The following is a 27,882-nucleotide window of genomic DNA, read 5'->3' as shown; positions in this document are numbered from 1 at the left end:
TGTACTATCATACCTTTAAACAATTTAGGTACATTACGTGCCATATACAAGTTATATAAAATTATTGACATATAATTCCATTTCATAATATTTATAAAACAGGGTTCATTGATGCTTCAAATTTAAACATATTTTTCTCAAAAATCCTCTCCGAGATCCAAATCAACAGGTTGAGACAGAAATAATCATTAATGAACTCACAGAGGTGTATTCAAATATGTAAAGAAACTGGCACATGCAGAACCACAAGTATTTCACTGACTTTATACTAACAAACCCATGACAAAAAATATGATGAATGGGTATAGAAATTCTAGCTTTAAATAAACATTAAAATTTTGTATATACCATCTAACAATTAAAAGAAAATATGATCATATGAAGCGAATAAAATATCTTCAAGTTAATATATTCAAATTTATTGTATGGTAAGATCAATATACTTATGAATTTAATATGCTCTTTAAATATGGTCTGAATTTCATCAGCTTTTATATGCAACCATAAATCATTGTATGACAGATTTTATTTTTCAAGTTTTAGTACCTGTAAAAGATTTAATCAAGATCCATCTTTTATCAATGCATTGAATGAAAACAAATTAATTTTTTGACCAAATATTTGCCTATTTTTCTTGTTACACAAGACAGAAAATCAAACCAATGGTAAACATAGTTAAAATTTGTTTGACCATTTAGTGAATTTCTAATATGTCCTGTCGAAACAAATATACAAACAGAAATTTGCAATCCATAGTGTCCAGTTAAATCTGTCCACTGTTTAAAGTTATCAGTTAAATGAAAGCAAACCAATATTGACTTATGTACTCAACAGACTTATATGGTTGTGGCCTATTGTTGAATGGAGGATATATCAACATTTACTTTTGTCCTTTCTGAGTAAATAATACCTTAACAAGTGATAGCAAACCAAACCATCTTAAGAATTCTATATGCAAGATAACTTTATAACTGTTTAATTTGATAATGACCCAACCCTTCCCAAATCTGACCTTTTCTCGTCTGGACCTGATAACAGTCACCTGATAAATAAAGACTAAATTTATACCACGAAATGCATCAAACAACAAAATAATTCAGATGCAGTCACACCCAAGATGTCTCAAATTCAATCATGTATACAACAAAAAGTATATCTCTATTTAAAAAAGTTACTACAATTAGAAATGAATATTTAGTTTACACCCATCAGCAGTTGACAACTAAAAATTGTTTACACAAAACAAACAACAATATAATAACCATATTTAATACTTCAACTAATGTTACAAAAAGGATAATTTTTTCTTACTTTTAATCTATGCTGCTCCATTAAAGTCACCACCAAGAGTTCATATCATTATCGTCAAATTTGTTTGTAACTCAGGTGCATTAAAATGTTTCATAGATTTGTCAATTTTTTTTCATATACATTCATATGCTTAACTAATTCTTTTCTTTAGAAAAGATAGTTATTAACATTTGAATAACATCTTATTATGCAATGTAAAATCTTATTTTTGGAAAGCAATTATAAGAGGTAGCTATTTTGTAAATTTTACTGAAACTACCGAGTAGGTGAACCAAATAATGTCCTATAAAAATAAATAATAAATAATAACAAAAAAGGGACATGAATTTAATTCAAATTGATTCTTAGAAATGTTGTTTCTGTGACCTTAATTGTACCATTAATGTTTGTAGTATAATTATTGTCTGGCTGATTATAGACATGAGCCGTACAAAATCTGTGTTGGTGTCTCTTGAGAGATGGTAAACCAAACCATATTGATACATTACGATTAAAGTCATTCATCCAATAGACTTCTGGTCACAAAATATAAATGGACATGTACCATAACAAGATTGTTCCCTCTCGGGATTTCTCTATATAAAGTTATTCTGCATATCAGTCTATCAGCGTAAAAGAAAATTCTCTTTCTTTTCTGCAATGGGTAAGTGGCAACATTTTCATGCACACACAAAGATTTAAAATATGTGTACCGTATATTATCAGGTTGCCCAAACATTGATATTGTAAAATATCATCCCTTAGAACCTTTTGGTGAATGAGCGCAGAAAACGACCAAAAAATAATATCTTTATCCAGAAAACCAGATAATCTGTTCTTCCTACTGTATGCATCATGCCCTAATGTGAAAATAATTTAGGGGAAATTGGCCCTTATATATACACTGGCATGTACTCAAATGAGTTTTACTGGCTTCAAACTTTAGTTAATCACAATTTGAAACCAGTCAATATCTGAATCCTAATTTTCACTGATATATGTGCTCTATTAAAACTAATCTAGATCCTGTTTAAAATAAATTTGAATAATTTGTATCATGAACTTGTGAAATAAACATTTGGAAAATATAACTTCTTGACATAAAAACATTGAAATATAAATTAGTTTGACTGGTTAATTTTTTAAGTTGTAGAAATATTTCTTTCTTTTTTACATCAAACAATGAAATTGACTAATGCATATGCCAATTGAAAATAGATCAAGTTTTTTAAAACTTAAAATCCCTGAAACACAACACAAAAAACATATATAGATGATTAATCTCTGAAATACGTCTCATTAATCAAGGGGGAAGAAAACACAGGTCTGTTTTAATTTGAAAGCAAAGTAATTCTCCACAGAACAGAAATTGGAATGATTATATAAAACAAGTCATGTTAAAAACAGACAGTAAATATTATTCATAATTCGTTTAATGAATATAAATAATGTTTTGATACACAGCATGTCCTCTGTCATATAACAGCAATGGTAAACTCTTACAACAGCTGTCATATTTCTATCGATTCTTTTTCTGTGACAATGCCATATAAATCCATTTGTTCTATCGGAAACAACAGAGAGTAGAGCTGAAATCATTCTATAGTCTTAAAATGTTCCCTGTAGGACACTAAATTGGAATTGAAAAAACTATAAATCTCTCTTTTGTATTTCAAAATGAAAACTTTTGTTGTTTTAATAGTATGGAATCTTTTTTTACAATTATCGATCTAGGAATAAAAATTAAATTGTTCAATTTTACAATAAGAATAAGATAATTGCAAAGGGCTTTAATGAGAGCTAGGACTGATCGGGAGTACTGAGGATAATCTTTTTTATAAGATTGTTTTTTACCAGCAGTAGATAAAAGAAGGCACATAAAGGGAGGCACACATCTAACAATATGCATAGAGTGCAACTAATACCAGCTCTAAATGAACTATATAAATTACTGACTGGTAACACAATAACTGAAATGATAACACCATGCCCTCTATCAGTCAATAACCTACAAAGAGCAATGATCCAAATTTTTGGGATAAGGAAAATGACAGTAAAATGTTAGTGCATTTCCCCCCTGTTCACATGTTCACAAACCCAGCAGAAGAATCTGTGTGTACAACCAATAATGCTCAGAGAATCTACACATACCCAACAGTAGGACCTGTTTTTATTATTCACAAATGCTTCGAAATCCCACAACAGATTACAGCTGAGGACCTGTTTATACACCATTTCTCAAATAGACCACTATACATGACTAGCAGTTAAGGACCTGTGAATACAGAAATTCTCACTGAGCTAGCAGCCCACAAAACATAACTAACTATACCTATGTATATGGCAATGTTCACAGATGAAACAGATCCTACAACACATACCTAACAGTAGGACCTGTAAATACACATATGTTCAGAGCCTACAACACATACCTAACAGTAGGACCTGTAAATACACCTATGTTCAGAGCCTACAACACATACCTAACAGTAGGACATGTAAATACACCCATACCCGTAGCCAGGGGGGGTTCGGGGGGTTCGGACGAACCCCCCCTTGAAAACTATTAAGCACTGTTAAAGTCGATGTTCTGTTCGAATTGTGACTGTTAAAGTCGAGTTTGTGAGTCAAACGAACCCCCCATTGGAAATTCCTGGCTACGGGCCTGACACCTATGTTCAGAGCCTACAACACATACCTAACAGTAGGACCTGTAAATACACCTATGTTCAGAGCCTACAACACATACCTAACAATAGGACCTGTAAATACACCTATGTTCAGAGCCTACAACACATACCTAACAGTAGGACCTGTAAATACACCTATGTTCAGAGCCTACAACACATACTTAACAGTAGGACCTGTAAATACACCTATGTTCAGAGACTACAACACATACCTAACAGTAGGACCTGTAAATACACCTATGTTCAGAGCCTACAACACATACCTAACAGTAGGACCTATAAATACACCTATGTTCAGAGCCTACAACACATACCAAACAGTAGGACCTGTAAATACACCTATGTTCAGAGCCTACAACACATACCTAACAGTAGGACCTGTAAATACACCTATGTTCAGAGCCTACAACACATACCTAACAGTAGGACCTGTAAATACACCTATGTTCAGAGCCTACAACACATACCTAACAGTAGAACCTATAAATACACCTATGTTCAGAGCCTACAACACATACCTAACAGTAGGACCTGTAAATACACCTATGTTCAGAGCCTACAACACATACCTAACAGTAGGACCTATAAAAACACCAATGTTCAGAGCCTACAACACATACCTAACAGTTAAGGACCTGTAAAAACACCAATGTTCAGAGCCTACAACACATACTTAACAGTAGGACCTGTAAAACACCAATGTTCAGAGCCTACAACACATACCTAACAGTAGGACCTGTAAATACACCTATATTCAGAGCCTACAACACATACCTAACAGTAGGACCTGTAAATACACCTATGTTCAGAGCCTACAACACATACCTAACAGTAGGACCTATAAATACACCTATGTTCAGAGCCTACAACACATACCTAACAGTAGGACCTATAAATACACCTATGTTCAGATCCTACAACACATACCTAACAGTAGATCCTATAAATACACCTATGTTCAGAGCCTACAACACATACCAAACAGTAGGACCTTTAAATACACCAATGTTCAGAGCCTACAACACATACCTAACAGTAGAACCTTTAAATACACCTATGTTCAGAGCCTACAACACATACCTAACAGTAGGACCTGTAAATACACCAATGCTCTGAGCCTACAACACATACCTAACAGTAGGACCTATAAATACACCTATGTTCAGAGCCTACAACACATACCTAACAATAGGACCTATAAATACACCTATGTTCAGAGTCTACAACACATACATAACAGTAGGACCTGTAAATACACCAATGTTCAGAGCCTTCAACACATACCTAACAGTAGGACCTGTAAATACACCTATATTCAGAGCCTACAACACATACCTAACAGTAGGACCTGTAAATACACCTATGTTCAGAGCCTACAACACATACCTAACAGTAGGACCTATAAAAACACCAATGTTCAGAGCCTACAACACATACCTAACAGTTAAGGACCTGTAAAAACACCAATGTTCAGAGCCTACAACACATACTTAACAGTAGGACCTGTAAAACACCAATGTTCAGAGCCTACAACACATACCTAACAGTAGGACCTGTAAATACACCTATATTCAGAGCCTACAACACATACCTAACAATAGGACCTGTAAATACACCTATGTTCAGAGCCTACAACACATACCTAACAGTAGGACCTGTAAATACACCTATGTTCAGAGCCTACAACACATACCTAACAGTAGGACCTGTAAATACACCTATATTCAGAGCCTGCAACACATACCAAACAGTAGAGCCTGTGTAGATACACCAATGCTTACAGACCACACAAAATTAAACCAACAGTAGAATGAGGGTTTTGCTTGATATAATATTGACATATAATGATGAGTATATAACTGTATTGAACATACCTGATCTTCTTTACCAACAATCTACAATAAAATAAAGAAATTTATATATAATTGGCTTCACTGATATTATCTTCTTCGAAAGAAATTGTGCTCCTTTTAACAGGCTAAATCTAAATACACCCTGATATAAGTTTAATATTAATTTTACATCAAAGGCACATGAGTCATAGTATAATGATTTAACTTATGAAGTAGTAGTTCTTCACAAACAAGTACAGTATAAGCTAGCTATAAATGTAATTGTGTGAATATGTCCTGTAATATGCTGGAATTATATCACTCTTTAAATATACTGTCAAGTCATTTATTTTTTATGTGTGCACTTTTTTTTGTATACTGAGAGAAAATTGTATTATCATGGATATTGTATTTCATTGTTTTACAAGCCTATAGAAAATGTATACTTCATGGAACATTTAAATTTGTGGTTCACCTGCATCCACAAAAATTGGTATCTCAAGAACAATAATGAATCCACAGTACTAGATATAATCTTGATGTAACACATTTGAAAAAAATATTGCAACCTAAAACCATGTACAATTTTACAGTTATAACTTTACATTATGGATGATCAAACTGTAAATAAAACATTTTGGTTCATCTGTATCTTTAAACTCCTTCAGTAGCCAACGTTATCAAACAAATCGGACAAAAGATAAATTATTCTAGTAATTCAATATTTTTTCATCTCGCCATAAGAAACATGCATCCATAACAAAGAAATCTTTTATCAATATTTCTAAACAAATATTTCTCCAGATTCTGTAAAAGATAGAACAGCTCACATTAAGTTAACTGTATCTGTCTACGGGGTAAAAATGAAGCATTATTGTCCTCAATAAGAAATTATCGACTGGAACCAACGAAACATTAGTATCTGTCACAACTCAGTTCTCGATCTGATTACAACTTTTGTTCCCATCAGAAACAATACATATGGGAATTAAATATATGTGGAAATTTGGACTTTAGCTTCTGAAGTTTTTCTGTGGACTTTCTTTATGAATGCATAAATCCAAGAATGTCAACAAAAACTTTTTTTTTTTTTAGAAAAATGCTGTTACAACTTGTGGCCACAAGACTGGACAAATAAAAATAACACCTATTTACACTTGCCGTTTTACTGCTTAAATCAACAGTATCATTTTATATAGATATTAACCCTTCAGTCAATTTGTATTTGCTCTTTAAAATGTATTTAATAGCTTAAGGAGAGAATTGAGTTTGTTCACAGTTAATCTAATAGAAGATGAACTCTCTGATTGCAGGTCAAGATGTTTCTGACATCATATCTATGATATGGACATTTTCTTTTACTAAAGCTGTCTACTTTAATTCTGAAAGACTATTGACAAGACTATTGTTCTTAACTGAAACCTATTTCGAAACAAATCATTCCCTTATTGGACAGAACTAGAAATAGTTCCCAAAAAAGTAAATCAAAGGTCATTACATCCCTCCATTATATAAGGATACAAAGTTTGATGGACTAGCTAGATCAAAGAGTTTTTTTCATTTTAATAAGTCTGAGAAAGGCAATCATTGAATCTTTTAAATGAGAAGATGTACAACTTTCAACCAAAGAAAATACCTTGCTTTTAATTATAATTTTGGAAATGTTCCCCCAACAGCTGATGTTGTTCTTTACTGATCTTTTTACAGTCTGCAAGTGTTGTTACTATGACAATCATGAAAACATATTCAATGAGGATGATGGTATAAACCAAATTGATTGTCTATGTTTTTCAATGAAGATACATACATGTGGTAGTCATGTTATGTAAGGGATAATTACATGTATGTCAGAAACAGGAAGTAAAATAGCAATGTACCTAAAATATACAGCCATCTTATAATAATAATAAGATTACAATGGAGTTTAAGAAAAGACAAGTATGCGACCATAGAAATCACAGCAGAGATTCTAAAAAGTAATGAAAGTTTTCTTTTAAAGTGAGACGCCTACATGTATATACCAGTTTTACCTTACTCACACATTCTTTACTACATAAATTAAACATAAATCATGTTTTTAGTTTAGATGATGATTCAAACTCTTAAAAATATCCTGCTGATCCGAAAATATAAAACTTTTATCAAGAAATACCACTGCATAATACTATTCATGCATGTCAATGAGGCCTCTGTTTGAAATACTTGGTGATTGGATTTCTTCATTTTTATCTGTGATAATAAAACTTTTGTTACAGTCTGAAGTCAAACATAAAACCTGCAACATATTTTCTGCCCATTTTGATAAGCTTTTCTCTATCCTGACAAATGCCAGGGTTATGTAAGAATTCCATGAAATATGTTATGGATAAAATATTTATCTGGTAATAAATACACAATGAAGTTATACATATATAATTTCCCTTTTTAATGCAATCTATATCAAGTTTTGTTTGCACTGGCTTTACAAGCTCTTCATTTAGGCTTTTTGTTTTAACTTATATGGGAGTTATATTAGCATTAAAGTTCAAGCAAATAAAAGTGATTTTCACTGATTATCAATTAACTATGACATAATCTTCAATTTGTTGAAGGTGGGCACTATATATGGCAGATATGTAAAAGTACAACTTCATCATGTTGAACTTATTCCTTATGCCATCATGCCCTTATGAATTCAAAAATGCAAGTTTTGCTCCAAAAATTAAAACAGTAATAAGCTTTGAGTGTCCTTTATAGACAGATTTGACTGTAAATAATTACACACTTTTTGTTGATGAATGCATGTTGCTTATCTGAGGCTTGCAAACTGTATAAGCATGATACAAAATCAGATTTACATTTAATTTGAAGAACCATATGTAAAATGAACATTGTATCTCAAATTTAGAAATATGGCCCAAAAAAGTCTCATTCATTTTTGACTTGCTACAGAGATTGGCATAAATGGACCAGTTTAATATCATGATCCCCCAACGATGAGCACACAAATAACAGGATACAGTAAATCAACACTTTTAAAATTTGAGGAGATTTCATCAAATTTTGACATATCAACATACCTTTCTTAAAAGTTATAAAATCCTTGGATATAATTCCCAAGAAATAATCCAGTTTATAACTTTATAGAAAATCACAATTTTACGATTGTTTTATCACAGATTAATCAAATACCATAATTATCGTTTATAAACATTTCTAATCACTGAGCAAACAGATTTTATTGATATCAAGCATCTCTAGGGGAAGTACAAAGGGAAAATATCAAGATATTGACCCTTATTTATAATTTTTAAACATCATACCCAATTTTACTATGTAAATATATATATATATCTTATGTTGTACTGTTACATCACTGTCCCAAGTCAGGAGGAGTGTTTGGATCCCACTAACATGTTTAAGCCCGCCACATTATGTATGCATGTGCCTGTCCCAAGTCAGGCGCCTGTAATTCAGTGGTTGTGGTTTGTTGATGTGTTACATTTATTTTGCGATATGGGCTTTGCTCATAATGTAAAAAGGCGTTCAGTGACCTATTGCTTCAATTCTATGTCAATTTGTCTCTTGTGGAGAGATGTCTGGTTGGCAAATGCCGCAATCATACCACATCTTTTTTTTTAATATTTAACTCTTTACTTCATTTTATGTGATAAGGATTAACTATGTCTATTGACATAAGCTACTGAAGATACTTTTAAAGGTACCAATAGATTTCACTGTCAAAAAGACATAATTTCTAAAGCTTATAAACATGAAAACAACCACTGAACCAAAAATAAAACCAGGCCTAACAACATTTTGTTTAAAGTATGGTTCATCTCAGACTATCAGTAGTCTATCAAAATCAGAAGCTGATAGTAAAAGACAAACAGGCAGAAATTGGACTTTGAAAAAAACCCAACCTCAACTAAAAATTTTTGGAAAGTAACTACTGTGGATTCATTAAAATTCGTTGGATACTAATTTTCGTGGATTTCGTGGGTACAGGAGAACCACGAATTCAAATGTTCAACGAAAAACAATTTTTCTAAAGGAATGAGTGTAGACTTTGCCAAAACCACGAAATTAAATATCCACGAATATGTCAATTTTCCTCAAACCACGAAAATTGGTACCCACGAAAATAAATGAATCCACAGTAATATAAATGAACTGATTATTGATAAAATAAGAGCTCTTTATGCTGGTTAGATGATAGCTTAGTGTAGATATATGATAATCTTACATTTTCTTCTTTAATCCTTCCTTCAGTTATTGTTTCTTCAAATATCAACAAATTAGTTAAAAATTCATATGCAATGAAAAAAATACATCTATTTCAAAGAAGCTTCCCTTCTTTTTGTGCAGCACCATTGTTATAATATAAACCTACTCTGCACAGGTAACAATGCAGTTAAAATTTAGAGAACGGAAACTTCAACATAACAAAGAGTGTTACCTATTTATCTAAAACTGGTTGATGGCTTAAAGTTTACTAATAGTTTTAGGATAGTAAAAAGATTGTCACAGGTGTAACTGTTAAGAATTACTTTTTTTAACAATGATATCACATTACAATGTAAACACCCCAATCAAAGGGTGGGACCATATTTTTAATACAGTGTACACAATTAGCTGCTAATTTGGCCAGTTTCAGCCCAAATTCTTTCACACCTTCCTCTACAGGTGAGTAATTCTTCTCCACTTTTACAAATCTTTTTCACACAGTTTTTAAAGACCTGTTAATTGTATTGAGATAAGAACATAGATTTTATCTATTATTTAAATAAAGTGTCCCTGGTGCTTTGTGGCCTGTGGACAAAATCTGATCATATACTTTCTGTTGTCCAGTTAGCCATATTATGTCCATTTATCAAAAGACCATTCAGTAAATTGTGTAACTACATGTATTAAGATAGGTCAGAAGTAGAAGTGGTATACAAGAAGACAAAAGTTTGAATGACCTAAATTGTTACACTTTTTTATGAAGACAGTGCTGCATGTTAAAGAGCAGTTATAGAGATGTTCGACAATCATGGTATATGAATTAGATACCAGATCTAGGTCACTGTCCTTTCCAGTGATGTAAAACATACTTATATAACAGCTTCATCTAACCAACTTTTCGCTCAGACTATCACTATATACTATTACAAGTACTATTAACTTTCTGGTTATTTATATTCATCAAGGTAACATGTATTATGTAAATATTTTTAATCACCTCTTACTAGAAAAAGTCATTAAATGTGATAAACTGCACACGTTAAAACAAGCAGGAACATCACTGAATCAGTAACCTAACTTTAATACACATAAAATAAAGTAAATAAAAAAAGACAGCGTTTTTTTTAAAACTTAAAATACTAATTCTAACTGATTTGTTTTCAATTTGATTTAACCAACAAGAGAAAACAAACTAAATTTAGCTTATAATCAAAAAACTTTGTAGCAGGTGGCCTATCAAGGCCTTTGTTACACAAAGCTGAATGGATCATATCGCAAGGTAAAATGAGGTCTCGATCAAAATTCATTATTCACTTCACTTAACCATTCTCTTTGATTGATGTAATTAAAACACTCAATTATTTGAATTTTAAAACAGATTGTGAAAGTAAAGGCCAGAATTATATGTTAAATATTTAATTTCATGCATGATGTGATCAAGCAACCATAACAGAACACAGAAATAGAGACTGATCTAATTCCAGCTTCCCCATTAGTTTTTAGAACTTTAAAAATACACTTTTACCCCCAAAATAATAATATTTATCTAACTTACCATTGATTGATTTAATGAAGACAAAGGAACCAGTTGATATGGTGAGTCCAAGTATAACATATCCAACATTTGTTGTCAATTGATGCAGATGTATATAAATAAAGTTTGAGAGTTATCTTTCTATTAAAAGGACCCTCGTTTATCTCGGGCACGCTTGAGTAATCTATGGAATGTCTTATGTTTACCTGGTATACAGGTAAAAATCAGCTGACAGTTGGTTATAAATGGGATGACAACATGTTGAATGGTCATTATTGCTACAGTAGATTTTTTCTACCGATAAGATTTGTTGCATTCATTTTAACGCAGGTGACAACTTTCCAACAAATTTCATATTTATCATCATCGGCATCAACTTTCTGGAACATCTGACACATTAAAAACTTAATAAAGCACAATATTATAATATTCAGGTTTATTTTTAGGCATTTTATTACTTTCCATTAAAAAAAAAATCAACCATGCATCTAAACATAAACAGACACACAACAGTGTAAAACTAGAGTGACATAATTATCTGTTCATGTACAGTTCTGTTACTGTCATAAATTAAATGTCAAAACTTTTTGATAATAAAGTTCACCTACTCTGTTCTGTAAATCAAATCATGTTATTTGAAAAAGAAACACCTCAGATGTCACCAAGACAGTAACCAAAAGACGTAAATACATGCAAACCAAAAATAGACGACCTAAAGAAATGAACCCTAGTCACCTACAGAAGCCACAAAACTGCAACATACACAAGCCTAGTCACCTAAAGGAAGCTACCGACTACAAAATAGAAAGGCCTCAGTCGCCTTCAGAACCCATAGACTACAACATGTATAAGCCTAGTCACCTACTAAAGCCTTAGACTGCTACACATTCAAACAACGAACAAAAGACAACAAATATTAGCCTAATCACTTACAGAAGCCACAGAACTGCAACATGTATAAGCCAAGTCACTAACAGAAGCCACAGAACTGAAACATACATCAGCCTTGTCACCTATGGAAGCCGCTGACTACAGCATATTTAAGCCTATTCATTTTCAGAAGCCTCAGACTGCTACATGTTTAAGCCAAGTCAACTACAGAAGCCACACACGGCAACATAATAAAGCCTTTTCACCTTCAGATACAACAGACTGCTACATATTTTAGCCTTGTCAAGAACAAAAGCCACAGACTGCTACATATAATATAAATAAAAAAAGATGTGGTAAGATTGCCAATGAGACAACTGTCCACAAGAGATCAAAATGACACAGACATTAACAACTATAAACCACTGTATGGCCTTCAACAATGATCAAAGCCCATATCGCATAGTCAGCTATAAAAGGCCCCGATAAGATAATGTAAAACAATTCAAATGAGAAAACTAACAGCCTTATTTATATAAAAAAAAATGAAAGAAAAACAAATATTTAACACATAAACAAACGACAACCACTGAATTACAGGCTCCTGACTTGGGACAGGCACATACATAAATAATGTGGCAGGCTTAAACATGTTAGCGGGATCACAACACTTCCCTAACCTGGGACAGTGGTATATCAGTACAACATTAGAACGAACTATAAAAATCAGTTGAAAAAGGCTTAACTCATCAGATGGACAAAAATACAAGTGGGCATGGCTGGGTAATTACAAAAAGACACAATGAACAGATCTGAAAGTACTCGCAGTTATCTGGCAGCTAGTTCAAAGCCAATATCAACTAATAAAAAAATCATGCATCTAAGACTAAACTATCAATCTGTACACATCCAACATCCAATGGATTTAGTGTAAAAACGTCATAAACAGCCAGAGAAAATCATGACCTTGTATTAGCCTAGTCACAAATTAAGCCTTAGACTGCTACACATTTAAGCCTTGTCATCAATAGAGGCTACAGGACATTCAATCCTGCATTCATACTGAAATGACGGAATACAACCTATTTAGGTCTGAAGTCAATTACAGCATGGTAATTTTACATTCATCAGTGACATTGGGTACAATATCTAAGCCAACTAAGTCAAATTCACAGACTGAAAATATGCAAGACAACATTCATAAAGTAGAAGCATAGGCTGATCCAGGGGGGGCCCTGGGGGGCCTGGGCCCCCCTTTTGTGGGAAAAATTTGGTTGCTTATATAGGGAATTACTGAAGCATGACTGGAGAGGGCCCCCTCTTAGGTCAGTCAGCGGGGCCCCCCCTTATCATAAGTTCTAGATCTGCCACTGAAGAGTAACAAAATGCACAGTATTAAAACCTGCCTATAAAGTTCTGGCTCTTTCAAATCTTTAGTGCAGACAATCATTAGAGTTTTATTTTAAAAGTACATGATTGTATGCTATAAATCAATGATTCTTCAGCTTACAATATTCTTAAATACACTTTATATTTTAAAATAACTTTTGTGTAAAGTTTCAATGTTTTACATAATTTTAAACACTGTTATGTGTCTAAGTTTGTAAAGTAAACCCATTGACACGGATTTAAAACTATGTCACATACATCAAATTTCAAATGTTTTTACAAACAATGAACACCAAAATCATTTCATGATTTATGAAAAGCAACAGGTAATTGTAAAATAGACAATTCAGTGCAATATAGTCAAAATATATATGTAAACAACAAGGACCCCAAACGATTTATGAAAAGCAACAGGCAATTGTAAAATAGACAATTCAGTGCAATATAGTCAAAATATATATAAACATGTCATCAACAAAACAGTCCTTTAAACTAATACTCAATGCTCTCAAAAATAATCCAATATTAACATAGACAATAAATCAGTATTTATCTAGACAACATAAGGTTACTACCCTACTTATAACAGGGATTTCAAAAAATTGTAGTCATCATTTTACTATGTTTGCCTAAATAAGATTAAATTTCTTTATATTATTCTGAAAACATATGCTGTAGCCTGGTGTGTCTCTCAAAGACCCTGTGTTTCAATGTTGGCCTTACCAACCAAACCTCTACAGAGATCCCCGTTTGGTCTTCAAACTGGACACTTTCATACCAAGTTAAGTAATGATTGGATGTATTAAAAAGATCATCTGGAATGAAATGCCAACATTTTCTGTCTTTCAACTTTGGCTTTTACCTTGAACTTTGACCTAGCTACAACAAGCTATCAAACTTTGATCTATGTTAATTATGAGTCTTATTCTTTTTTATGCTAGATTATTTTGATGCTAAAAGTTAAAGCATCAGTTCTTCATAAATAAAATACCCTTAAAGGAAAACTCTGAAACTATGTATATGATATGTTTCCTCTTTATAATTGTAACATTATTTGCACAATATGTATTGTCAAATGTGGCAAAATAATGTACAGAACACCTGCCACATATTGGCCACAGGGCAGAAACTAACATATAAATAAACAATTAATTCATTCAACTAATTAATAGTTTGTCAGTATGTAAAATAGATTTTCATTTACACAAAAACTGGAGGGCAGAGGAAGCTATAGCTATGCCAATTGCAAAATTTATCAAATGCAACATAATCCCTGAAAAGCGACCATAGCAGAATAAACAATTGGCATGAACTGCTGTAATCCTTCAAAAATAACTAATATTCATATTTGTAAAAACTATGTATACATGCAGTTACGAATATGAATAAAGTGGGAAGTTTGATGTAATCTGAATGAGACAGCACACTAATGTCACACAAAAAACAACACATCTAAATAGAACATCTTCATAAATTATCTTAAATTATGACAAGACTAACAGATGATGGACAATAACTAGCACTTTGAGTCTGAAGAGCATTAAAATGGAGTTATAAAAAACTTCCTTGTAATGAACACATGCAGTGGCTGAATTCTCAGTAAGTTTATAAAGGGCAACTTCTCTGTAAAATACAAGTAAATCAATTTTCTCTTTGAACTTCAAAACATCTGAAATTTTGCAAGTATGCATAGTGGCAGATCCAGCCATTTTAAAAAGGGGGGGGGGGTCCCAACCCAGAGTAAAGGGGGGGTTCCAACTATATGCTCCCATTCAAATGCATTGATCGGCCAAAAAAAAGGGGGGGTTCCAAACCCCGGAGCCCCCCCCCTGGATCCGCCACTGATGCACCATTTTGAAATATAAGATTTACGTCCCAAGTTACATCTACTAAGTAATAATTTTAAGACAGTCAATGTTTTGTTTTACTTAAGACCACACAATATATAGGGTTTGTTAGATTTTCTTGCAGATAGTCATGAAGAAACAACAAATTAATTGCTTCCTTGCCATGTAAGTGCAAATTCATATATCATCAGCAATGAAGAATAGTTTTAATTAAGTTCGTCAATTAAACAGTTTGTCAAATCTTATTTTTGTAATTTTTCTTTTAAGTCATCTTGAACAAATACATTTATTAACTGATTTCTTAAAACAAAACTATAAAATTCAGAATAAGCTGGACCATAGCCCATTTTAAAGACATAAAAGTCTGATCCATCAAAAAGTTTTAGAATAAGAAACTTGGTTAAGCATGAATAATAAATCCAATGACATTGATTTCTGAATCGCTGTCAAGTGCAAATCAATAAAAACTAATGCTCCCCTTATTAAAACTAAAGTGAAACATCAATTCTACTAAGCCTACTTAAGGATCTATAAACTGCTGGTCAATGAAATTCTTCATCAGCAGAAACTGTATTAACTGGTCAAAAAAGGTTTTCATCAACTATCCATAAATAAATGAGGGTCAATTACCAGCCATCTTACTAGGGGTCAACATTAAAAGCTATATATCAAATTAGGGGCAATACTACCACCAACATTTACATCCTTCAACAATTACTATAATAACAAGTGTTTAATAGAAATCTTCATCACCAGTCTCTATCTCCTGTTAGTTAACCTCTTTATCAGAAACACCTCTCTCCTTTTCAACAAATATGACAAATAATTACTACATAATTAACAACTGACAAACTACCAATAAGACAAATAATGAGTGATTGAATATAACAGATATCTACCATGAGAACCCATGGTTTCAATGTTTGTCTTAATAGACGTTGCTGGTAGCTAAAGACATATTATATATTCCAATTCCAATCTTCTGTCTCATATTCATTTTTTAATGAAAGTAGTGTGAAGTTTGTGTCCAAAAAGGTTGAAAATCAATAGTAACTCAAAATTCAAACTTCTTTTGAAACTTTATTGCATGAAAACCATGATGTCTTTTGTCTGATGGCAAACCATTATTGACCACTAAAAAATGTTGCAATTTCTACATTTTAATTGTCGGAATAAAGAAGAACAAAACCAAGTCCAATGTTCTATACAAGTATTTCCCTATTTTCCAATTAAGATAAGTTATCATCTTTATAATGCCCCATAAAATCTACTGTCATGGATATTTTGTCTAGAATGACCCAATTACACCGACATCAAAGGTTGTTCTGTAGTACTCATGATCTTCCCATGAAAAAGATAAACCTTAATGAATAATTGTAAGTGCACTGGGGTAAAGCTGATGACCGTAACTGCATTCACGGTCATCCCAAGATGTCGGATGAAAAATTAGGTCAGTATTTGTATTGTCTGTTTAAGTGTTTCTAAAGCATTTTCTTTACAAAGCATACATTGGTACGATGTAAATGTATAAAAGAATCAAACGGAAATCACATATTACTACCGAGAAATGTGTATGAAACAGGAAATTGGATTTGAAAAAATCGCTAAGATGACCGTAAATCGTAAGTAAAATATTTTCAAGATGACCGTAACATAAAACAAGGATGACCGTGATTGGTTAAAAGATGACCGTAATTTGTAAAGGATGACCGTAACTTATAAAGGATGACCATCGATTCTAACAGATATCCGTATTTGTATTACTTTTTTTGTATCAAATAATTAATTGTGTTGGTATGAAACGTATTTATAAGACTGCATTATCCTATAGGTAGAAGAAAATAAGACTTGCTTCAAATACATAGTTCACCAACTGTATAAAATCGTATCCGAATGAAAGAGGAATCTTGCTAGCTTTGAACATGAGCTATCTTGTAGACAATGTGCTTACTATGTAAACATTTTAACCTGCCTGTAACTTATAACCCAAGGAAACAGGTGTATATATGTTGCACCTGCTTTGCACGATAGTGTTGCATATATATTATTGGAGGGCACCTGTAAAAAATCTAAATTATACAAGTGAAAACCAAATTATAAATTTAGAAGAACTAACTATAGCATTCAAAAGATGTTCCTCCAATTTTAAAGTCAGTGGCGATTATGTCCAAGAAGGGTGTCAAACGGAATTAAAAATGAACTTTATTAGGTCGTTAGTTTTCTCGTTTGAATTTCTCTTACATTGTTATTTAGGGGGCCTTTTATACTGACTATGCGGTATGTACTTTGCTCATTGATGAAGACCGTCCGGTGACCTTTAGTTGTTGATTTTTGTGTCATTTTGGTCTCCAGTGGAGAATTGTCTTTTGGAGAGTTGTCTAATTAGCAATTATACCACATCTTTTTTATATTTATGAACTATTGCCAAATATTGAAGCAAAACTAAAAGAGATAGGGCGATACGAAGACTTCATTTCCGTAGTGAAATCCTTATCTAATGGAATATCTACTGAACATATTGCTTTTCATTTGTTACGGAAGATTAAATCTCAGTCAAACCAACTGATTGCCGAATAAATTTTGCAGTTCCATCGGATCCGGTGTTGTCAATGGACTGTTTGTATATTTCAAGGCAGATGTTAAGATTTTAATCTGATTCCGCTGGATAATCTAATGCTTAATCAATGTTTGTTTTTCTTCAACTTTTCGTCGCATCGCTGTCAATTTATATTATATTCTTCCCTACACAGTTTGGAGTTATACAAGGAGATAACATAAGTCCTTATCTGTTTAATATTTTCATCAATGACCTTTCCAACTATTTGGAAACATCTCTAGACCATGTAAATATTAATAGGCATATTATCTCTAAATCCTTAAAAACTAGTACTATATGCATGTTTTTGAGCATGCTATTAAGCTTATCCTCTATATGGAAGTGAAATTTGGAGCTCATTCAATCCCTTGATAGCAAAATTTAGATATGGAAACCAACTAATTTGCATGGATAAAATGTATTCAAATTTAACTTGTGAAAAGCTACGCAGTAAATTTTGTAAATTCATTCTGGTCGGCACAAATAAAAACACAAATTGTGCAGCCTTATTTTTAACTTTGTGGGTTTCCACTGTACTTTTAAATAGTGAGGTCTGTTTTGAATTATTGGCTTAGACTAAAAAATAAGAATAATTTCCTTTATTACAAGATGCATACCAGCATTCAAATCTCTATATTTTCATTATAAATCGTCATGGTATAGCTTTCTCCAACACATTATTTTAATACTTCCTGGTTTTGCAAATCTAAATGATGGGGGAAATATTTGAAATAATACCATCAGGAAAATATTGAAAGAGACGTGCATACAAATTTTGGAAGGATCAACTGACCAAGAAATCAGAAGGAGAGCTCCGCACTTATGTGACAGTTAAGGATAATTATGGTTTCGAAAAATATCTATATAAATATCATAACAAAATTTTAGCGTAGGAGATCATCAACAAAATTGAGGGTGTCATCTTACCATTTGCAGATTAAAATAGAACGATACCAGGGTACTCCTCCAAACCTTAGACCGTATGTCAGCAATGTAATTCTGGTAATATTGAAAATGAAGTTCATTTTCTCTTTTATTGCACAAAATATAACGAAGACAGACACTGTTTATATCACATCTGAATCATGTTCCAATTTCATTAACTTAAATTCCCAAAAGAAATTGCTACGGCTGCTGAACTCAACTGTATGAAAAGAGTTGTGCATATTCTTGGTTAAACAATGCAAATAGCAGATTTATATTCCATGTTTCGCAAAATTGGTTATTGTTGTTATTTAAAAAAACTATTTTTTAATTGACAGGATTCAGTTTCTCTATTTATTTTTGTTCATCTGCTTCTGACACGAGGAGGATTGCTGTTATTGCCTATCGCAATCAACAGTATATCCTACAGCACCGTCCCTTGGTGTCTCCTATACAGATGAACAAATTTATTGTCATTTGTCTATTATAATATCTGTCACGTTATATAATTTTCAACGTTTGTTGCATATACATTCATTATTGGTATTTGTATAAATGCCCGCTTTGGGACCCTGATTGGAAAAATAAAATATTTGATTTGTATTCAAATTTAAACGTTGTTATCAATAAATAATTTAATTTTGGATGTAACGCGTCTTCTGATTGGCTGACGTTATTTTGTTATGAGTCCATAGACATAATTTAGTCATGTGACCGTGACGTCATCAACATTTTTTCATGGTTTTCTATGGTTTTCTATGGAATTTAGAATTGAATTATAAGAAATGACTGTAATATTTTGTCTGTCTTTTCAAAATAACATAAAAAATGTGATGCACACTGTTAAATAACCCGCTACGCGCGTTATTCAGTGTTCACCAATGTTTTTATGTTATTTCTTCATAGACAGAAAAAATATTACAGTCATTCCTTAAATATTTAATTATTTACGAGAAATATGCAATTTACTATCATTGTCATAAACTCTAAATAGTTGAAAAGAAATTGATCAAACATATTTATAACCGCTAAACGAACCCCTATTGAGACAAACTCGACAAACAGTTATGAATACAAATATGAATATTTCTTAGAATAGACGGTCATCTCTTAAAAGTTACGGTCATCCTTAACAATTTACGGTCATCTTTTAACCAATTACGGTCAGCCTTGTTATGAATCGCTAATCCTGTTACGGTCATCTCGATTACGATTTACGGTCATCCTAGCGAATTTTTCAAATCCAAATTCCCGTTTTATACACGTTCCTCGGTAGAGATTTGTGACTTCCCTGTGAATCTTTTATAAATTTACATCGTATCAAAGTATGCTTTGTAAAGAAAATGATGTAGAAACACCATAACAGACAATAAAAAACTGACCTAATTTTTCATCCGACATCTTGGGATGACCGTGAATGCAGTTACGGTCATCAGCTTTACCCCAGTGAAGTGGTTAAAAGGAGGGAGGCTAACAATAAAATTGCATTAAGGCTTAAATTTAGTTACTTTTTTGTAGATAATATCATGATTTATTACCAATATCTAGTAATTAAAATTTAAAATTTAACTAGAAGGTATCATTTATAACTTAACACTAATATTTAAGCATTAGAATCATGAATAAGAGTTTGAGACTCAGGTATTATTGTAATTCAGTGTGGATTTGATAACAGATTATTGTGGATTCATTATTATTCACAGGGAACTTGAATCTTTCGGAAATTCAAGAATAAAGTGGAACAATCAATAAATATTTTGAAGAATTTGTCAACATGACACTGTGTTTTAAAACTGATTGCAGCACCTAAAGAATTTCTGATTTATCAAAGCCCATAAACTGCAAAAACAGATCATATCAGAAAGGGTTGTATTGTACTGTTTGCAGTTAATCAATCAACAGGCTTTATTCAAGTTCTTGTTTTAACACTCTAGGATTAGTTGAAACTAGGATTAGTTGAAAACTTGTACCCCCTTTCAAAAATGTTGAAAAAAAAATAAGTTCCAGAAAAACTAGGAGTTGCTTGCAAAAATAATGTAATTATTCATAGGCGGATCCAGAAGGGTCTTGGGGGCTGCCCTCCCCTATAGTGGGAAAAATTTGGTTGATTATATAGGGAATGACTGAAGCAAGGCTGGAGCCCCCTCCCACACACACCCCTTTTTTAGGCCAGTTAGTCCCCCCTCCCTTATGAAAAGTTCTGGATCTACAAATGTGATTTTTACCCTGCCAAGCCTGCCCACCGATCCACCTGAAATTTCAAAACTCCCCCAAAAATCTTTTTAATTTTGATTTGAAAATCATTATTCTAGAACATTGGCATTTACTTAATAGTTCTGAGTTGAATGAGCAAATCTGAATACATTTACTCTATTTTCATGAAAATAAACGTTTCGTTTGATATAGATTTGACAGTAGATTATGACACTCTTCATATGTAATTAAAACTTACATTACCTTAATACATGCAAAAATATATAAACAAATAGTTATTACACAAATCACGTACCTTACTAACATAGTAAACAACTCCTGGTTGTCGTTGGTCTACAAACATCTTTAATTACCTCAATAAACCTTTAGAAACTCGGAGCAAGTCCAAAATTTTAGTTACTGACCAGCGTAGAATGACCACTAGATCAAATCTAGGTCCAAAAGGCAGTATTTAATGGTTTGAAAAACTTTGAGATATTGTACCGATATTCAAGTGAACAACTATCTACTGGTATTGCCTTTAACTAGCTATTTACTTATTTAGATAGATACTGCATGAATTGAATTGAAGTAAAAGTTTTATTCATTCATCAATGAATTTGACGATGTTTCTTTTTGTTGGCTACAATCATTGAGCCATGATTTGGTCATTTAAGTTTAGGGAGTGTACTATTATTAAAGGCTGAGGAATTTGACATCTTTTATCCAGCAGGATAATATGTCAGAAAAAAATATTGAATTACTTTATTATAATATACGATATTATTTTACAATTCTTTAAACCATAAGTACATTAATAGTAATACTATATTTTTGATGACGGTCTCAATTTTTTAAAATCTTGTCAGTAATTACCATCAAACCGTATACCATTTTACATAGCTGTGAATATTAATAAGTTTTACCTCACTTTTATAATAATCTATTTATACCTTTTTTTTGATGTTGTAAAAAAAAATATGCATTGTTCTTGGGTAAATTTACCACAATCATATATATATAATACTCCAGAACATGACAAAATCACTAATCATTAGGGCAGTCCTCTGAGGGACAGTCACAATACATCTACCTTAAGATTAGTGTCATGAACTTATTCTGACTGTCAATGTATTGTAAATGATAAAATTTCTACAAAATGAACAAAACTAGAGATGTGCCAATATTTGTAAAAGTGACATCTTAAAATATATTTATAAGCACATAATATGATGGTTGCAGACTAACAATAACAGTCAGATGGATAAAAAAAATGAAAACACAGGACTGTGTGTGAATAACCAAACTAAACTCTCCAGACTGTTCAGTGTATGCCCCTGACCACAAACTGGGCACAAAGCATACAATTGTACATGTACCATACATTTTTCCGACCTGTAAACAAAACAGTTGTCAAAAAACTGCTTCAACATGTAATTGTCACCTGACCTTGACCCTAAATAGCACCCAAATACTCTGCCTATAAGTGTGTCTGAAAACTATTTCATTTCATTATATGATATAAAAAGTAACCCGTTTCAAAGTTAGTCAGAATGAGATAGAAAAATAATTTATAAAACTTCAAAATAATGAGGCAGTCGTAGAGTTCATTCCCCTTAAACATGTGTTATGACTTTTTATGCTTTCCGAAAGTTGTCATGTGTTTGACACAGAGCTAATATAACACAAAATAACCACAATCATAATAGCTAATATAATATTTTTTCTGTTGACCTTCACATTTGTATCTTCATCCTATATAGACTATATATATTTGCTCTGAGAAATCTGTGATCAACTACACAAAGCTTCAAACAGAATAGGTTAATTTATCAATTTCATGAGTAAGTCAGTTTCTCAACAACTGTAAATTTAATAAATTTGTGAAACATCTTAAAGAATTTTCCTGGGTTACATGTATATCTTCAAACAATAGTTTCACAAAAGCAGCAATTTTGCATTTTAAATCAGCACTTAAAAGTTAAATATTGAATGAAGGAGCTGACGATATTCTATGCATCATGTTTATATCTCTACTGATAATCCAGTCTCTGGACTTACATATTATATATAAGTAGACCTTCTTAGAAAACCTTATACAGATCTGATTGAAATTATGCCCATTCATGATAAATTTCAATCATATCTGTACAAGGATATCCTAGAGATCTCTACATATAAATAATATATGAAACATTGTTGAACTGATTTTGTAGCAGTAAGCATCTTTTTAATCTAGTGCAATGTCAACTGTCCAGGAGGAGAGTTCCAAAAGTTGACCCCCCCTTTTTATTTTAAAAATCAATTCATTTTAATGGGGATATATAGATGGAAGTTCATGGAACCCCCCTTTCTCTTGGGTTGAAAATCCCCCATTTAATAATGACTTGATAAACGACTAAACAGGGATATAAAATTATGACATATATATAACAAAATTATACAACAGGTCCAGTTCTAGAACAGGACTGCATGAAGTTGATAAAGTTCTGCGTTTAGTTTTGTCATTTTTCCCCCTTCTGAATTTATTTTTACAGTTCTGTATTTTTTTTTATAGTGTAAAGTCAGAAATTATTGCGTACATTTATTATCGCGATTTTAGAATAAAATGTAATTTCAATTTTCAATTAAATAACCTGTTTATTTCATATAAAAAAAAATCAAAATACAAGTTTAAATTAGTGTTTTTGTAACCTTGTTGAATTTTTCACAATATTAAAAACATCCCATGAATTTCTGCATTTACAGTACTGGAATTGTTAATGTTAACCCTTTCCTCCATAATGACGCCTTTTGACGCCACCCCCCTTACTCCATAATGACGCCTTTTGACACCTGTGTAGTACCTCAGTTTAAACACTTTGACTACAAAGATTCTGCAGTTGACTTAATAAAGTTTGTATCCAATATGAAAAGGAATATCATAGGAATATCCGACTTAAATTTATTTGATGAAATAGTTGTTTTTCGCAATGCCATAATACTTTAAAGCATAAGTTCAGCATTTTATCAAAAAAATCCTATGCGAATCAAGTATGCAAAAAAAAAATTTCAATGGAGGAAATAGATATAACTGCATATACTGGTACATGATAAAACAAATATAGGTATGTCTGACATTGGAAAAAAAGTTGGTTATCTGTGTGATATCAGTGTGTGATAACCTCCCATGTCATATCAGTCCCTTATGACTACCTAGAAGTCAGTTATGTAAATATTAATAAGGGGTTAACAAACCTCATTTTTCTTAATATCATGTCAAAGGCTTATTCTATCCATTGTTCTTGTAAAACTATGCCTTAAAAAGTTTATACCATCAATATGTGTTGAGACCAATAGATAAAATCTGAGTCCTAGATAGTTTAGAATATCTATTTCTATTTTTCAACCACTCAAAATGTATTTCTGTCTGAGATAATACCTGTCTCAGGTTTCAGTAATACATGCAAGTATTTTCACATAATTACTAGTTTGCTGCTCCAACCTTAAAATGTCTAACATCTAAAAAATGTCTATTTCTGTAGTAACATGTATATATTTTCTGACACTGACCATAAGACCAATGACTGTTACCTAAGGATATATAACTTTAATGTCATTTCCTACATACATGTCAATAAGAAAATGTGGATATAATTTTTGCAAGTTCCTAATTTATATTTTCTATTATTAAAAAATGTCCTCTTACCATATTTTTCTAAATAAATCCAATTTTCTATAAAAATCTGTGGTCACTTAAATGACTTTATGGCTGTTGTGATGCAACAAGTGTACAAAGATAACACTGACAAGAGGGTTCACTTGGGTTCTTTATATTTATTTTTGATCTATAGAGCAATAAATTGTATTTCTAATCATTTTCACTCATTATCTTCCAAAAATAAATTTTAATTCTTTTTTATGTCAAATTAAATGTGCTCAACAGCTAATAACTGTTGAATTAAATATCTCAGATTAATCTCCCATTTTGAGCCTCAAATATGTTTTAATCATGTTTATTTAGTGATGTAATCTTAAGACATGTAAAGCCTTTCATTGTATAGAAACAGTTAAGGTTGTCATCTTAACATTGCTAGGTCACTTTTAATGGTTCATGGTCATTTAAAATTTAGCTATACATATTCAAAACCAGTCTTTGCAATTGAAGATGGTGTTCATTTCTTATGGAATTGTTCAATTATTAAAAAAAATGTCAATCAAATATTAAACTTTTCATATTTTTTTTATTTTATGTAAAAAGTTGCTTTATATAAAAGTTTAATTTGATTCAATGATAAAAAGGTTTTGGAATGCTGACCACAGGTATTTACAGACTTGTTACGTTGCAATCATTAATCCAAGAAAACATATAATACAGTATTATATGTCTCTGCTAATACAAAGATATTCATTCTTCTCACATTTTTCTCTGATAAATTTACCATTGAATTTTAATTGCACTACAAGTCTTATCAAATGAACATTAATAAAATAATGGAAATATTGTATCATTCTCCACAGAGATAATCTTATAGAACAGAAATTCTTTGTCTTTGGAGAATTTAACTGTGAAGCTAAATGTGTTCTGTTATTTTTCTTATGCATATAAAGTGTCATAATTTTGTTGTAAACTTAATTTACAACATACGACCTTTGATAATCTACCAGCACACTGCTACAACCATTAAATTACATATAATAACTTTTTGAACATTTAAACATTGAATGGTACAAGCTGATAACGGTTAGGTCTGACCCTAATACTTCACAGAATAGAGTAAAGTCTCAGCTATCAGTTACAGAGGTATTGGTTGTGATAATTCAGCCTTATTTAGAAGGTTCTTAGAGTCAGATTGACAATCAGATACAATGAACAATAGTCAATGATTTTGAACAAATATCTTTTTTAAGATAAAACCTTGTTATGCACGAGATCAATTTATTGTAAATATTGATCAATGCTCCTCCTAACTTTTAGTTCTATGGTGAAGTTATATCGTTGTGGTTCACACACAATTCAAAGACACATTTCTATACAATTGTTGAACATTTGAACATTTAATTTTCATTGTGTGAAAAGTCATTTTTACTGTTCAATTTTTTATAGACAGTGTTAGATAGCCAGTAAACCTTCATCTGAATGATATTTGCCAATCTTGATCCTAACCAGAATTATTTTTGTACAGTTCAGAATGGACATGCCATTAAATCAATCTTAGTATCACTTTTGGATCTTAAAGGTGTACAAACTCAAAAACAATACAATTTAAATTCATAAAAATCATAAATGATCAAATGATCTTCATTCAGCCACAGGGGAAAAAAATATATCAGATTTGAAAAGAGTTTCGTTAATAAAACCTTTTTTAAGTTATTGCACAGACACTGCTCGACAGCCGCCAACACACCAGCCGAACATTACCAAATTAATAACTGATATTTTCCTTTGAAAATCAACAAAGTTTAAAAAGCATGAAAAGTAGGTCAGTTCTATATATATCTCTCATATCAGTTGAGGTACAAACTTAAAAATTAGAATTTAAAATCATTCAATAGAAAGTAAAATTGGTTAACAATTGAGTTAGCCACTGCAAACATTTTATGCATGCTCAATCTATTTAGTTTGCTTCAATCTAATTAAAATCTAAGTTCTACACACCAGCTCCTCATTTTCATTCAGTTGTTTATGTATTGCACATGGAAGATCTTACAACCAACACCAAAATGACAAGCAAGCCTGGAGAACTAAATTTTCTTATTAGATTGAGTTTATAGATTCCATTTATCTATTAGTTTTAATACTTTATTGAATTGAAATAATCACTTAATAGATAAATTGAATAAGTAAACTAAAATAGCATGAGCATGCATAGAAATGTTTATTTAAACTTGCTGATTTCTTTTTTTATGACAGGCTTCTGTTTATCTTAGTGAATGTTTCCATTTTAGAAATTTAATTATTCTTTTTTCTTTAATTCAAATTTGAAGTCTTTCTTCACTTCATCATTTAAAAAAACAACAAGATGAAGTTAAAGATTTTGTTTACACCTACTCATCTTACATGTAAATCATGTGAGGAATATATACACATGTATTTCTATGAGTACATCCTTTTGTAATAATATCACATAGCATGTCCATGTATAACTACTGAAGGGACATATTTAAAGATTATCATTGATCATGTCATGAGATTGATTTTCTCGCTTGAGCCAATAGGGCAAAAGTTAGAAAAGCAATCGATTTGAGATGACCAAAGTCTTACTTAATCTTTTTTACGCTATTTTACCTATGACGATGTTGTTAATTTCCTAAACAAAGGGCTGGTGCTCCCTTAGTTTCTTGCTATGATTTTTCAAATCACTATTTACTGTGCTTAGAAAGGAAATAATCAGTCAGTTAGATCAAAGGAAAATTTCTATAAGTGATTATATAAAATGTGGTATGATTGCCAATGAGACAACTCTGCACAAGAGACCAAATGACACAGAAAATAAAAATCATAGGTCACTGTACAGTCTTCAACAATGAG

General features: G+C 31.7%; 1 protein-coding gene across 8 annotated transcripts in view; it reads right to left on the bottom strand.

Annotated features, from left to right (window-relative positions):
• Positions 1-27,882, bottom strand: part of LOC134706887 (RNA-binding motif, single-stranded-interacting protein 1-like) — a 144,501-nt gene that overhangs the window by 62,887 nt on the left and 53,732 nt on the right. For 6 of the 8 annotated variants that reach the window (XM_063566232.1, XM_063566231.1, XM_063566234.1 and 3 more), the window contains one exon: positions 5,855-5,875. In XM_063566232.1, the coding sequence (XP_063422302.1) occupies positions 5,855-5,875 (21 nt within the window). Of the gene's footprint in view, positions 1-5,854; positions 5,876-11,573; positions 11,717-21,687; positions 21,751-27,882 lie in introns of those variants that run through there. The other 2 variants (XM_063566240.1, XM_063566237.1) reach the window with 2 other exon arrangements.

The sequence above is a fragment of the Mytilus trossulus genome, chromosome 2, assembly GCF_036588685.1.
Source record: "Mytilus trossulus isolate FHL-02 chromosome 2, PNRI_Mtr1.1.1.hap1, whole genome shotgun sequence".
In the NCBI taxonomy this organism is placed as follows: Eukaryota; Metazoa; Mollusca; class Bivalvia; order Mytilida; family Mytilidae; genus Mytilus; species Mytilus trossulus.
Note: the sequence above shows the minus strand (reverse complement) of the source record. Positions and strands in the feature narration are given on the sequence as shown.